Here is a 15,377-nt window from a genome sequence, read left to right as displayed (position 1 = left end):
TAGCTCAGACAGAGCAAAGTGGAGTTCCCCTTGCAGACAGCTTTGGATCACCCGAAAATAAAGCCTGGCACTCACCAAGCACCTGCTTGTGTGCTCAGGGACCTAAGCTGTGTGACTCTGTTTATGTTCCACACACCAACTCTGAGGTCAGATATCGTTATCATTCCCATTTGATGCTTGGAGACTGGGGTTTGCAGAGCTTAGGGAACAAGGCCAAGGCTGCTCAGTTGGCCAGTGGCACCAGGTCTGTCCCTTAGGCCTGTGTGCTCTTAACTGTTGGATATACTAGGCACTAGTGACATTTCGGACCTGACACTTCTTTGTGGTTGGGGTCTGTTGTGTACCTTGTAGGATGCTTAGCAGCATCTCTGGCCTCTACCCACTAGATGTCAATAGCAATTTCCTAGTTGTGACCAACAAAAATTTTTTGAGGCTGGGCATGGTGGCTCATGCCTGTAAAATCCCAGCACTTTGGGAGGCCAAGATGAGAGGATCACACGAGGTCAGGAGGTCGAGACCAGCCTGGCCAACATGGTGAACCCCCTCAACCCCTACTAAAAATACACATACACACACAAAAATTAGCCAGGCGTGGTGGGGCATGCCTGTAGTTGCAGCTACTTGGGAAGCTGAGGCATGAGAATCACTGGAACCTCGTAGGCGGAAGTTGCAGTGAGCCAAGATTGCACCACTGCACTCCAGCCTGGGCTACAGAGCGAGACTGTCTCAAAAATTAAAAAAAAAAAATTTTTTTTTAGATACTGCCAAATGTCCCCTGGGGGCAAAAACCATCCCTGGTTGAGAACCACTGTTCTAAGGTGGTCTAGGTATTACTTTGTCACAGGCAGAGCCAGTCTTATAAAGAGATGGAGCAGCCAATGGCTCTCAAAGTGTGACCCCCAGTCAAAACCCCCACAGGTTGAGTTAGCATCAAGGGTTTGAAGGAGGGCTACCTAAGTGTTTTGGGCACCTCTTATGAGATTGGGTGTCTGTCTCAGGCCTCGTAGTAATAATAACATTTATTTAGAATTTATTATGTGCACTAGTTCAGCAGAGGGCACGATAGCACTGATCCTCTAAGCCCACCTATGTGGCCTAAGAGTGGCCCTGGAAGCCCTGAAGGAGGGTTGTGGGGTCTGAGGCTGGTGCAGGCCAGGCCTTCCCACGCTCTGTAAGTGGCTCTTGTGCCTGAGGAGCCCACACAGCCCCCACCTCCAGGCCATTTTGTCTTCTTAAGATGACAAGTGAAGGGTTCCAGTGGAAACGAGGCCAAAGGACAAGCTCTTCCTCCCACCCCCAACCCTGTGGGGCTGGTTGTATTGGAATTGCAGGAAATTGTAGGAAGCCTGGGTCTGGTTTGAGAAAACACCTCTTGAACTATGACTGGAAACGTGAACTCCATCCCCCTCCCCGCCACCCCCTGCTGTTGTTAGGGTGGCTGAAAAACAAAGGTTAACTGAATGTTGGCACTTTCACTGACTGCTATATACACTTTAGGAATTTAGGGTACGCAGGTGATATGATTTGCTTCCCTACTATGCTTTAGTGGTCTGTTGGTAAAAGTTTTCACATATTTCTCAATATGTGGATAAAATGTTTCAAATAGAGTGATTAGATTTAAGCATTTCTATCTCATAACTGAGCAAATCTCTACATTCCCTTAAGCATTTAAATAAAATAAAATGTTTTGAAACTTTCCAAGATACAAGTAAATAGAGCATTTACTTATAAAAATTTGCTTGAGATAATGATTTACTTTATTTTTTGCTGCAAATGTTTTTGAAACGTAGCATTTTTGTTTTGTTTTCTTTTAAACCACCACATGAAAAAATCCAATTGAGTCTCCAAATGATGGTTACATTCTTACTGGCCACACGTTTTAATTTTTTCCATGTTCCCTATAAACAGTGGGAGGGGTAGACGAGTGGCTGCCCAGCCAGAGGAGAGAATATCTGGATCTATGCCGCACACTGGAAGGGCCATTATCATCCAAGATGTGTTCTGTGCCAACAGAATGCAACTGTCAGTCTGCTCCTTATTTGAGCCATAAGGCTGCTTTTTTTTTTTGTCCAACCCAGGCTAGAGTGCAGGGATAAAATCTTGGCTCACTGTAGCCTCTGCCTCCTGGATTCAAGCAGTCCTCCCACCTCAGCCTATGGAGTAGCTGGGATTACAGGTGTCCGCCACCACGCCCAGCTAATTTTTGTATTTTTTGGTACAGATGGGGTTTCACCATGTTGACCAGGCTGGTCTCGAACTCCTGACCTCAAGTGATCCGCCTGCCTCAGCTTCTCAAAGCGCTGGGATTACAGCTGTGAGCCACCGCACCCGGTCAAGGCTGCTTTTTGTCCATACACCTTGGCAGAATGGGTGCTGGGTTCATTTCCCACATCAGGCTCTTTCATTGGTTAAGCCAAAAATCTCAGGAATGACCAGGACTTTTCTGGGGGAAGCATTACAATACATTCTATAGGGTCAAAGATGCTGCTAAATTGGTCCATTGTCATGGAGTTTTTGGGGAAGGCTGGGAACATCCTCTCAGGAAGAGTCCACTGGAGGAATTATCGAATGATCTACACAAATAATTGGGGGGTGGGAGGGGCCCTAGGGGTTGTCTGGGCATTGAACTTGTGAAAAATCCTCAGGTCCCTCTGGTCCAGTCCCTAGCTTGACCCAGAGCAGCTTGAGGGCAGCATCTTAGGGCCCCTGGGTTTAGCAGGGTATGTAGTGTGTAGCAGGGGCCCGATACTTTTTCTAGACAATATAATCTTTAAAATCTTACATGTGTAAAGACACACAAACCCAAAGAGGTTATTTAACCAAGATCATAAATGTAGTTTCTAGTTGAGTCATCACTGTTAGCCAAGACCTTGCTTGTTCCACCATTAGCCACAGTAAGTTATTCCTTCATGGAATGTTTATTGCGCCTTTTTGCAACTAAGAGCAAGGGTTGTAGGGTATAATAAAAGCCCTTCCCTATCCTTGGAGTCATTTACAATCTGGTGAGGAAGTTATGATAAATGTCTAAAACCGGGTAAAATACGTGCTGCTACTAAGTGATTTAAGTGGACCTGGCTTCCAGGAGTCATTAACATGGACATAGATACAACACATAAAATCCTGCTCCTCCTATAGTCTTTCCCATCTCAGTGAATGACCCCTTTTCTTCCAGTTGCTTAGGCTACTGGATCTTCCCAGACTCCTTTCTTCCACATTCTGCCTGTCAATAAATCTTGTTGGCTCTACCATCAAACATAACAAGAACCTGACCACTCCAATCACCCATGGCGCTCGCTATCACCATCACCCCTCACCTGATGACTATACTGATCTACCCTGTCCCCTCTTCCTCCTATGGCCTCCTTGAGATGTTTCTCAACATAGCAGTCAGAGCAATCCAAAAAAGGTAAGTGAATCACGTCATTGAGCCACTTGACCTCTCCATCACCCAGGTCTCCTGTCTCCCATTCCCTCTCACTCATCCTGCTTCAGCCACACCAATCCCCTTGCTGTTCTTGAGTATACTGTGTAATTTTATTTCTTCTTCCTATGAGGATCTTCCCCTCATATCACATCACTTCACTTCCTATCCACATCACTTCCTTCCTCACCTTCTTCAGGTCTTTGTTGAAAAATATCTCCTTCCTTGACCCCTCATCCTATGCAGCACTCCCTGTCTCTTTCCTGCACATTACTTTGCTCCATACCACCATCTGACATATTTTACTTTTCTTCAATTTCCCAGAGTACAAGCTATAAGGGACCAGTGATTTTTGCTGTATTCTTACTCCTGACACATAATTTTGATGGCAGTTTATTACTAAGACTTTAGGTCAAGATTTGGAATTTACTTAAGCCTATATTCCTGTGTTTTCCAAGCTTTAAAAGCAAATGTCCCACATTAACACTGAAACCTCAGGCCCCAAAGGTCTCCAGGTGAGAATTATGGCCTCATCTATACTCTCTCTCAGTGATGATTTTGTTGACCTTTGTTTTTCGTAGTTTGTATTATAAAATTAGGTGATATTCTGCATTTCCAAATGTAAAATAATATTGACAATGTCTTTCAAACTACATTCTGACTGGGCAAGGTGGCTCACACCTATAATCCCAGCACTTTGGGAGGCCGAAGCGGGTGGATCACCTGAGGTCAGGAGTTTGAGACCAGTTGGCCGACATGGTGAAACCCCATCTCTACTAAAAATACAAAAATTAGCCGGGCGTGGTGGTGGGCACCTGTAATCTCAGCTACTCGGGAGGCTGAGGCAGGAGAATTGCTTGAACCTGGGAGGTGGAGGATGCCGTGAGCCAAGATCCCACCACTGCACTCCAGCCTGGGCGACAGAGCGAGACTCCACCTCAAAAAACAAAAACAAAAACAAAAAAACTACATTCTGATGCAGATTCTGAGGTGTCTGTCTAGGGATCATTTACCTCATTGTGCACGGGGAACCATTAAAATAATGGTTGCTCCTTTAACTCTGCAGGCAGTGTGGTCTTCATGGTTCTGGATGGAGTTGAGAAAAATGTTAAGTTTGGAAAACAATGTTATCTGCTCTAGACAACAGAATTCTTTCTTGATGAGTAAAATTTATGTATCTAAGACTGAACTCCAACTCAAAAAGCAGATCAATAAAAAGCACAAAGGCTTTGCCTAACAGTACAAAACAAAAAGGGTTTGAAATATAAGGCAGAAAAGTGATGAAATCTTAATAGTACTTTAATTAAACAAGTCACATCTCTGCTGTCAATATAAAAAATAGGCATAAGCTCAAAATATGACGGCAAATGGTGTCCCTAAACTATGAAGTCAAATGGCAAAATGGTAAGCCAAAGAATGAACTTTTTGGCCACAAAAGAGCAAACCTCAGGTGAAGGTATGTATGAAGAATTAAGACCAAAGATCTCTGAATATGGTCAGTACCCAAGACAGGTTATTCTCTGAAACATTTCCAGAGGAGTTCCGTACTTGCCACTGGAGTAGAAAAACATATACCAGGAGTGCCAAAGTATGTCTTGTTTCTTATTCTTGTGTAATAAAGGGACTCTGGCCCTAGGTGTCTCTCATTTTGGAATCATACAATTTGAAATAGCAGTATGGTCCCCTCTCCCTTAAATACCTAGTTTACTTCTATCGTAGACTAGAACCCTAAATCTGATGCTTTTCACAAGTTCTATTCTATACATGGGCTAGTATGAGAGGAATTCTAAAGTTTCAATAAATATAGAGATTCAGAACCCTATCCTTTCCATTTTGTTAACCTTAAATTCCTCTGGAGCCCAGGGGCTTTGTTTTATAGAAGGGTTTTTTAGGGATGCTATTATAAAAGGGTTCAGGCACAAATCAGGGAGGATCCTGGCTTCTCTTGTTGAGGGCACAAGTTATACCCACTAACCTGGTCTCTGGTGCTGTCACCAGAGATGTCTCCAGGCATCTCAGCAAAATGGCAGAACACGGGCAAATTCTAACATCCTGAAGGATGATGCACTGAAGGTCAAGCTATGGAGTAGGTTAATCTGCAGGGGTCAGTGCAGGGCCTGAGTAACCATAGGCTCTGAAAGAATTCTTCTTTCTACTGTTCTTTAAAAAGTCAAACATAGTCTGGAAAACTCAGCTTTAAACTTCGTCTAGACACAAGTGAATTATATTCCTCCATGACAGTTGTACATGGCTCTAGGGAATGACAGGAGCCTGGCAAGGTGTTTTGAACACCATGGGTCCTCAAAACAAGTCTGCTTAATGAATGAACATATAAGAACACAGCCCATTAGAGGCCAGGCATGGTGGCTCACGCCTGTAATCCCAGCACTTTGGGAGGCCGAAGTGGGCAGATCACAAGCTCAAGAGATACAGACCATCCTGGCCAATATGGTGAAACCCTATCTCTACTAAAAATACAAAAACTAGCTGGGCATGGTGGTGCACACCTGAAGTTCCAGCTATTGGGGAGGCTAAGGCAGGAGAATTGCTTGAACCCGGGAAGTAGAGGCTGCAGTGAGCCGAGATCATGCCACTGCACTCCTGCCTGGGGAGAGCAAGACTTTGTCTCAAAAAAAAAAAAAAAAAAAAAAAAAAAAGAACAAACCCATCAAAAATCAGCCTAGTTAAGTGCAAGAAAACTGAACACTTTTCAGATTGCATCATTCTTACTGGAGACTTCTCACTTCCACAGTTCCCTTACTAATAGGAAAAGTATAATAATTTTAAGAAGAAATTACTAAATCAGTAAGAAAATACAGTCTCACAAAGAACAGACAGGCTTCTTGTAATTTATTTGAGTTATTTCCAAGCGACAGTTACAAAAGTTAATTTTTATAATACTCTTGATAAGAAAATAAAATTTAAATAAAAATACATTCTCAACAATACAACATGGTTACACAAATTCACTACATTAAGTTTTGATAACTTACATTTTCAAACTGGGTACTGTAAAAACCGATATTTACTAGCAACATATTAATTTCCAAATTAATAAAAATGGAAGCAGATAATGTCAACCAAGATTGGTAATTTAACTCTAGAATGAGTCTTGCATTTTTCACATACTGTAAAAACACCTAAAAGGCTATGCAGAATTCTGTCTTTACAGGATGTACCGTTAGAGCAAATTAAGGTGCTTTCACTTAATAAAAAGATCTGTTTTTCAAAACCTGGCATAAATGAAATCAGGCTTCAGAAACAGAAACAAAAGCCATATTATTCGTCACCTTTTTTTGTTTAATTAAAAAAAGCCTAGTTTTCACACTTACCCATTACCCGTGATATTAAAAACAAGTTTCTTTGGCAAATAAAATAGTTCAATTTGATAAATTATATTCCTGGGAGTAAAAATCTTTGCTATTGCCCATCATCTTATTAAATGAATATTAAAAAACAAAGCTAAACAAAAACAAAACAACAACAAAACAAGCAACAGATCACACCACAATTTCAACTGATGGAAATGGCTAAACTACAAACCAGAACTGGCATTTATGGCAAATTTCCCCATATCATCCTTTTCTTTCTTTCCTGGAGTTTTTAGGTTTTTAGGATGAAGTGAGCTGCCTTGTATATTTTCAAATGTGGAAAAGGTAGAGAAAGAATATCAGGTAGTAAAAATTAAAACATTTGTAAGTAAGGGCAGAGGAATGAGGGCCCTGGAAGCAAATTCCTTGGTTGTCTTAGGGTCCTACTTACATGGTCTCTTATTTCAAAAGACTTTCAAAGAAAAATAATTTAATTTCACATTACTTCTTTTTTAGGCTGTGCCAAGTTGGTTAATTCCAGTCAAACTGGCTGTTTAAAAGTGTCATATGAAGAAAAGAACTAGATGGCTGAACTCTCCTCCTTTCAAATCCAGAGTTATATATGCACACAGCCTTGGTCCCTGTGATCATGCCATGATCTTTAAAACAATCACAATTGGGGATTTGGTATTAGAAATGCTAGATGCATATTTCTTTGGCCTTAAAAAAAATAGCAGAGTACTAAAAAGCCACTAAAGAATAATGACTGGTACCTGGCAATGTTTACATGTTCTTCGCAGGTAGACATTTCAGAGACTCTTAAAAGGAATTTTAATCTAAATGCAATTTGAGAATAAGAAATTTATTAAATGGCTAAATTCTTTCAAATGTATAAATCAGTGTAGTTTACGGAATCTACAAGCTTATAAAATTTAAAGGACTCTTTCAAACTTGTCTTTAAAATAAGCTGGGAGTAATAATCTAGCATAATGCAGACTTAAACGTAACTCATTGATTTTTACAAGTCATTTAGAGAAATACGTTGCTCAGTTATATTCTTTTATGGAACAACTTTGATTGTATGCCAGTAGTCTTTAAAAATAATTACCTAATAACAATATAATTTAAAAACGATTACCCACCAATAACAAAATTGGCAAAGTATATCGTGAAATATAGCTTATGCTCAGGGAAACAAAAAAAGTACTACTAGCAGACTTACATTAATAAGTCACAGTTTTGAACAGAAACATGTAAATACTCCAAGGTTCAAAGTACCACATTTAGAAAATGTTTTGAATTAAAAAAGACAAAATAAGAGTACCATGGTTTTTAATACTGATGAAGCAAAGTGTATCCTCAACTTCAAGGTGGTAACTTGCTTCGACTGCTTATTTACAGTTAGGGTTTTTAGGACAAAAGTAAATTTCTAGGGTAAAAAAGTCTTCAAAGAGTTGCTTGCCCAAATTCCATTTGGCTAGCAGGCAATAAGGAAACAGCAATGAAATATAAACATTTTCAGGAAAGCATTATTTTTAGACTTAAACACTGATCATTCAACTGATCATAAAGATTAGATACCATGGAGTATCTAAAGTATAATCTGGAGCAGTCCAGATTATTAAAGTGCGCCGAGTGACTGTTCTCGAGTAAGATCAGAACCGAACACTATGAGGAGGGCATCCTTATGGTGGCCCTTATTACAACATGAAATAGCGGGTGAAGTGAAGTGATTTTCCCACCACCTTCATTCCCTGTTTACTTTCTTTTTGAAGAGATGTCCTTAGAAGTCATGTTAAACTTTCAAATCAAGAAAATGAGTACCTGGTATTTAAAACAATGAAAACAATTTCAGTGGTCTCATTACTTCTTTTGCCATCACTGATCCCAAATGTAAACAAGATGCACACAATAGCACATATTCCCTGATTCCTTCTGTCTTGAGTTTTGTTTACATCTTTAGGCAAAAGGATCTACCAACTTTCAAGGATGCTCTGGCAGTTTTCTAAAGTTTCTATCACTGTCTTGAATCGAACCTGTAATGACTGATGGGCCAAAGGAAAAACATTTCCTATTTTTTTTCTTTTTTAAAGCGGGAGGGTCTACATGGCCTAAATGAAAAGCTCTGAACTGTCATGAATTGGAATTTTCTAGTAAAACACAATGTTGGCAGTATAGAGCAGGCACTGATGGTAGTGAAAACAAGTCCACAGAACAGAGTGTTACAAGAAGAGATGGTTTCTTGCTACGGAGGAGTTCTCCCTTTGTTACAAAGCTTTTCTAGGAAGAGTCTTTCGATTAAAAAGAAGTTGCAGAAACATGGATTTGGTCACACAGGTATGAAGGGAATCTTGGGCTTTAAATTCTCTAGTAATACATCAACACCAGGATTCCCAAACAATTAATTTCAATTATTAAATATTAAATACAATGTGGAGGCAGATGACATTGAAGCGGATGCTCATTCTTAAATACTATGAACAAAATATATGATGAATTGAAAAGCTCCAAGAAAAATAATATTTTCCAGTTCTTCTGAACCAATCTGTTAAACTCTAAGATGCTTTCCCAACAATTGGATTTTCCCTAGAGAAGAAAAAAAGTCATTTTTCAAAATTTAAGAAATACAAAAATTTAAAGGGTGACAAATATATAATCCATTAAGTATTTAGAATTTTCCCTGGATAATCTCTCATGCCAAATCTTGTTTCATTAATTCAACGAGTACTTACTGACCACCTATTCAATCTTAGACCCTAGTGTAGAACTTAAAGATAAAGTAGTAAACAAAACAGACCAAGAAAACCCTTGCCATCATGGAACTTACACTCTGGTACAGGGTAAATAAAATTAGTAAGATATTTAGTACAGTAGAGGTTGATATTTTTTAATAAAGAAAAATAAAGCTGGGAAGTGGTATGGTGTGTATGGGTATGAGTGGAGAGGTACTATTTAAGAAAGAATGTCTGGGATCTCATATGGAAACTTCCCAGGGCTCCAAGGAAACTGGATTACTACTGTTGGAAGGAACCAATTACATTAATACAGAAAAGACAGGATTAGGATGCTTATAATAACCTTTCTAATTGAGGCATCTATCTAGGAAGAACATATAAATATTTATACCTGTCAAATTGATTTTTATTGTACATGAATAAAAAATATAATTATTAATACACATACTTTTCAAAGAATATTTAAAGTGGTAGGGCCAGGATTCAGAGCCCTAGTCAGCTGTGTGACTAGTCAGCTGTGTGACCTTGGGCAAGGCATTTAGCTTCCCTAAGCCTCTGTTTCTCTAGCTGCAAAATGAGGATAAAACCAAATTGGGCTGATTTGAGGATCAGTGAGTGTTCACTGTGGCAAACACTGTTACTTGCTGGCCCAAGATCCATCCCCTCCCTATCCACTTCTTTGTAAACAGACCCTGATTCTGCTCTAACATTGGGCAGCCATGTGTTTCAGGGAAAGCTGGGGGTAACTCTAGAGAAGGTTCCTTTCTCCTAGTACGGAGAAAACAGCCTTTTCTGCCTCTGGATGCTATCATATAAAAATGTGGGGCTCTGAATTATTGCAGCTCATCTGTGACCACGAGGGAACAAGCCTGAGGAAGAGAGAAATCACCTTGTTGAGGCTGGCTGAGTGGCAGGTGTTCCTCGATGACAGTGCCGAGCTGCTGAATTAACCAACTGCAGAAGTTAACTACTTAATTTGCAAGAGTAAATAGTTTTATTGTTTAAGCCACCTCAATTGGGACTTCATTAACTTGCTTCTAAAAGCAATCTAAATAAGCTGTAAAGTACTAAGCACAGTGCCCCTTGGTAGAGTAAGTTCCCAATAAATGCGAGTTGTTGCTGTTGTTATCCATTGCAGTATCCATCTACACCTGAAGTGGTCCAAAAAATCAACTATAAAATACTTCTAGCACTTTTACAGCTTATTTTTTTGGGGGGTGAGTTTTGTGAATTCTTATTATATACTGTAGAAGGAGGATCAGTAAAAACAAAAACAAAACGAAGAGCTATTAAGTATTCAAGAAATGAATTACAATTGAACATAACATTAAAACTGGTGACAGGCTGGTAGTGTTGGCTCATGTCTGTAACCTCAGCACTTTGAGAGCCAAGGCAGGAGGATTGCTGCAGGTCAGGAATTCAAAACCAGCCTGGGCAACATAGCAAGACCCTGTCTTTACAAAAAATAAAACAAATAGCTGGGCACAGTGGTGCACACTTGTAGTCCTAGCTACTCAAGATGCTGAGACGGGAGGATCGCTTGAGCCCACGAGTTGGAGGTTACAGTGAGTTATGATCACACCACTGCACTCCAGCCTGTGTGACAGGGCAAGAAACTGTCTCCACAAAAACTAAATATATATATATATATATATAAAAAATATATTTTATATATAGTTATATTTATATATTTTATATATATATATAAAAATAAATATAACTATATATAAAATATATATTTATATACATATATATAATTTCATATACACATATATGAAATTAAAAAGTCGATAAAGTATAGCACCAACACAGTGAAATGATGGCTAAACTGCACTTGATCTTAGCCAAAAGGCCGAGAAGCGATGATGATGGCTAAACTGAGCAACACAAAGAGCACTTTGAGTTTGAGAGGCCAGGGCAACTTGCACCAGAGAATGGCCCTGAGCTGGATCTTGACAGATGTGGGTGAGCAGGAGGTGTGACGATGGGGCAGGAGAGGCAATCTCAAACTCTGTTTAAAAATATGTTTACAATAGCTTAAAAATTACTCACTTGCTCCCATATTTTGCACTACTGGATCTTTTCTTCCTATATTTTTCATGAGGTTCATCCAGCTTCTCAATTATGCTTTTTATTTGCTGAATTGTCTTAAAGGTTGTTACAGAATCCTCGATTACAAAGTTAGAATAATCATCAGGCTCTTTCTGTGGTCCTTGATAGACTGCAATAGTTCCACAAGCCTCTACAAAGAGCAGGAAAATAAATCTCTGATCAGACAACTAAATTCTATAAATGCAATATGTAGTACAAATAAGAATTTTTCAAGTGTCTTATGCTGAGGGGATTTCCCTTGGCAGAGCCGAGATAACTAAAATATATACATTTTATTTATTAGCATCATCATCACCTTCATGCAAAAACAGTATTTTTACTTCATGAATGTCAATGAAAAATGCCTCTCTGTGGATTTGTCAACTTTCAATAAATAACATTTTGGTAAATCTATGAGTATTTTCAACTTTTGTATAATGCTAAAGCAATACTTTAGGAATTGGTAATGAAAGATTATGGTTATATAAAAATAGATTGTGTATTTACCTTCCATCTTCTGCAGCTTAAGTAAACTGAGGGTAAAAAGGGAATAAATTCTTTCTGTTTCTCTGTCTTCATCAATATCTATTTGGATGTCTGCAGGGACACCTCTATGGTAAAAATAAAAAAATAAAGATATTGTACAAATTTTATTTTGTTAACATGCCAAGGACTTCTGATTGTTTCAGACTAAAAATAGAACCACAGACTTTTGCAGAAGGAAGTCTGGAAATTTAGTTTCATTTGACAGTTAAAATAAAGTGGGGCCAAGGAGAGGTTTGGTTGTTATGTGACTCTAATCAGAAGGAGGGAAATTTTAAAGTAAAATCATTTCCACAACCTATGCTTCATCACAAAACATTATTATTTAAGTCTATAGAAATACAATGGTTGTTCCATACAATTAGAAAGAGAATGCTAAGGACCCTTCTTTCTTGATATCTTGGTTCAAGCTCAGGCTTCTATTTAAACATTGCCTTAAAATTTTTTAACTTGTGCATCCACTATTAATTTTAGAACATTTTCTTCACTCTTAAAAGAATCTCGGCATCCAATAGCACTCCCCATTCCTCCCTTCCTATCCCTTGTAACCACTAATCTACTTTGTGTCTCTATGAATTTACCTATTCTAGACACTTTATATCAATGTTATCAGATAATACGTGGCCTTTATGACTGACTTCTTTCACTTAGCATAATTTTTCAAGGTCCCATCCTTGTTGTAGCATGGATCAGTATGTCATTCCTTTTCATGGACAAATAATATTAACATTGAATGGATATATCAAATTTTGACACCCTGCTTTTATAATCAGAAAGAAACTTACGCAGTACATGGCTTGCAGCCGAGAGTGTTTTCACCGGTCTCCTGACAGCAGAGCCAATTTCCATTTAGATACACAGAGGGATGATAAAAACTGAGCCTGTTTTGATTGCATCGGCTCACCCTGCAGAGTACGTCTATCCATTCATTAGCTTCTACACAGTTATTTGCCTGGACATAGAGTGGTTTCTCCGTATGTATTACTTGGAACATCTTCACAGGCAATTAAGATAAAAAGTTAGTGACAAAAGTCCAAAAACCAACACACAGTACAAAACAGAAGAAAAGTACCTAAAGGAATCTAGTTTGCTTGGCTAGACAACTGGTGCTAAGATGTCTTAGAAATTATTATGTTTCAAGCAAGTTAGTCCCAAGCATAATCTGAATCACATGGTACTAAGCAGTACAAAAGAATGTAAGTTTTAGAAGCCACAAATATCCAAAGGAATGGACTATCATATAGATAAGAATAAAGGGAGGGAATTGTTAATGGAAGAAAAAGTATAAAGAAAAAGCAGTAGAAAAATATTTAGGAACAAGGAAATCATCCTGGTTGGCTTGAGTGTATCGTATGCACTGAATGGGAGCAGAAGACAAAGCTGAACAGATAGCTTGGGACTGTATTACTTAGAGACTTGAATATCACGTACAGCAGTATAACAGGGAAATCTTGAGAAAAGTATCTTTAACTTAACAAACTAGGCAAGCTATATGAGGCATCAACAATAAAGGACAATTTCAAGACAGAGTTTGAGCTAGCTATTTATGAACTATTAATGATTAATGGTAAACAATCCAATAAACAACCTCTTGAAAATTTGAATACAAATATCTAATAGGTGATACAAATACAAGGTATTACCAAATACTTTGAAATACAAATACTTAAGTAATATATGCAGTTTAGAAAGCTTTAAATATTTATTTACATAACTTACATTTTTCTTGTTGAAAGAGCTCTCTTCCAGTTTTTCCACAGCAAGAATGTTTTTTACTGGAATTGTGTAGATTGCGTCTTTGCCTAAATAATAAAAAAAGTAAAACAAAATTAAAGTAATTTCCCTCAGAATTATAAAGACGAGAGGTTAATTCTGTAGGGTTTAAGCTCATCCTCTTGATGGTAGGAGTATAAATAACCTACAGAAGACTTACAAATGGCATATATATAAATATTTGTTTCATGGAACAGATGAATTTTGATTGTCTTCTAAAGTGACTACCACTTTCCTTTGCCATATATTAAAACATTTTCAAGGAAAAATCTGGGACTAAATTTGATCTCTGTGTAGAAAGTAAGAATGTTACAAAATTTTATATATGGGGACTGAAAAAATAACAGACTCAGCAAAAGAGGCCAACTCAAAACTTGCCAAGACAAGGACTTGTCTTTCATGGAGGAGTTACTATGTAAGCAGTGACTATGACTACCTACGTGCATTTTTATATTTTTCTAACCTAAATTTAATGAAGGGATTAACCCTCAAAACAATATTTCTAAACTGAAAAACTGTTCATTATTATCCCATATGGGTTGATCAGCCACCTGATCAAAAGCTACAAAATTTAAGAGATATAGGGAAAAAAAGTAAAAATCTTATCTGGTAGAGTGAATCCTTAACCTAAGACTTTGGAAATTCCATTAAGGAAATTTGAGTTTGCTAAAGGAGCTCCATAATAATATGGCGTAAGAATATGATGCATTTCAACTTAACGATTTACCTGAGAATAAATTATATCTCACAAAGTCATAGAAACTATAAGCAAACATAATTCTAACTTCTGGTCATTATGTAATATTGTTCTTAGAAAAATCAAAGCTTTGCTTTTATTTCACCCCCAAGCTTTGCTTGAATGACATATAGATTGACGTGCTGGAGGTTAAGAAACTTTGCATTTTATATTATTTAACCAATTAATTGCATAGTTTTGGGCAACGAAACTATTTGGTTAATAAAGGTATGTTTCTTTTTTTTTTTTTGTCTTTACAGAGATGTTAAGATAGAATATTTGGTAAGCCTGGTTTCTGGTATAAAATCTAAAATTTATGTAATTCAAGCAGATGTGACATATAATGTTTTTAAAAAAGATAAAGTCACTTAATTCAACTATCATATATTGAATGTCTATTATATATCAGGCACTGTTCTAACCACTTATGATATAGCTGTAAATAGATCATATAAGGCTTCTAAAGGAGTATGCATTTAGGTCTGGAAAGACAAAAGACCATAAATATTAAATAGAGATGAATGCTACAATGAAAATAAACTGAGTGATGTGATAGAAAGTGAGAAGTTACTTTAAATTGGGTGGCTAGGAAAAAACTTTCTGAGGAAATGACATTTACAGTTAACAAATATAAATCATTAATGCATGAGATAATAAGGAAAGACTATCAGCAATCTCCTAGAATCAGACGAGATTATATTTATGGGGGTGGGGAGTTGAATGGTGGGGCAGGAAGGCAGTAACTGAAGGAAGCCATAGTCTAAGCC

At 38.0% G+C, this 15,377-nt stretch overlaps 1 protein-coding gene across 3 annotated transcripts in view; it reads right to left on the bottom strand.

The window, feature by feature from the left end:
• Window positions 1–6,254: 6,254 nt before the first annotated feature.
• RASA2 (RAS p21 protein activator 2) overlaps window positions 6,255–15,377 on the bottom strand; it is a 129,150-nt gene continuing 120,027 nt past the window's right edge. For all 3 annotated transcript variants that reach the window (XM_024244968.3, XM_024244969.3, XM_054552761.2), the window contains exons 20-24: window positions 13,821–13,903; window positions 12,887–13,095; window positions 12,066–12,169; window positions 11,520–11,709; window positions 6,255–9,318 (exon numbers count right to left, since the gene is read on the bottom strand). In XM_024244968.3, the coding sequence (XP_024100736.1) occupies window positions 9,288–9,318; window positions 11,520–11,709; window positions 12,066–12,169; window positions 12,887–13,095; window positions 13,821–13,903 (617 nt within the window). In that variant the 3' untranslated portion in view covers window positions 6,255–9,287. The remainder of the gene's footprint in view (window positions 9,319–11,519; window positions 11,710–12,065; window positions 12,170–12,886; window positions 13,096–13,820; window positions 13,904–15,377) is intronic.

The sequence above is a fragment of the Pongo abelii genome, chromosome 2 (genome assembly GCF_028885655.2).
Source record: "Pongo abelii isolate AG06213 chromosome 2, NHGRI_mPonAbe1-v2.0_pri, whole genome shotgun sequence".
In the NCBI taxonomy this organism is placed as follows: Eukaryota; Metazoa; Chordata; class Mammalia; order Primates; family Hominidae; genus Pongo; species Pongo abelii.
The sequence above is the reverse complement of the archived record's forward strand: the minus strand, read 5'-3'. Positions and strand labels throughout refer to the sequence as shown.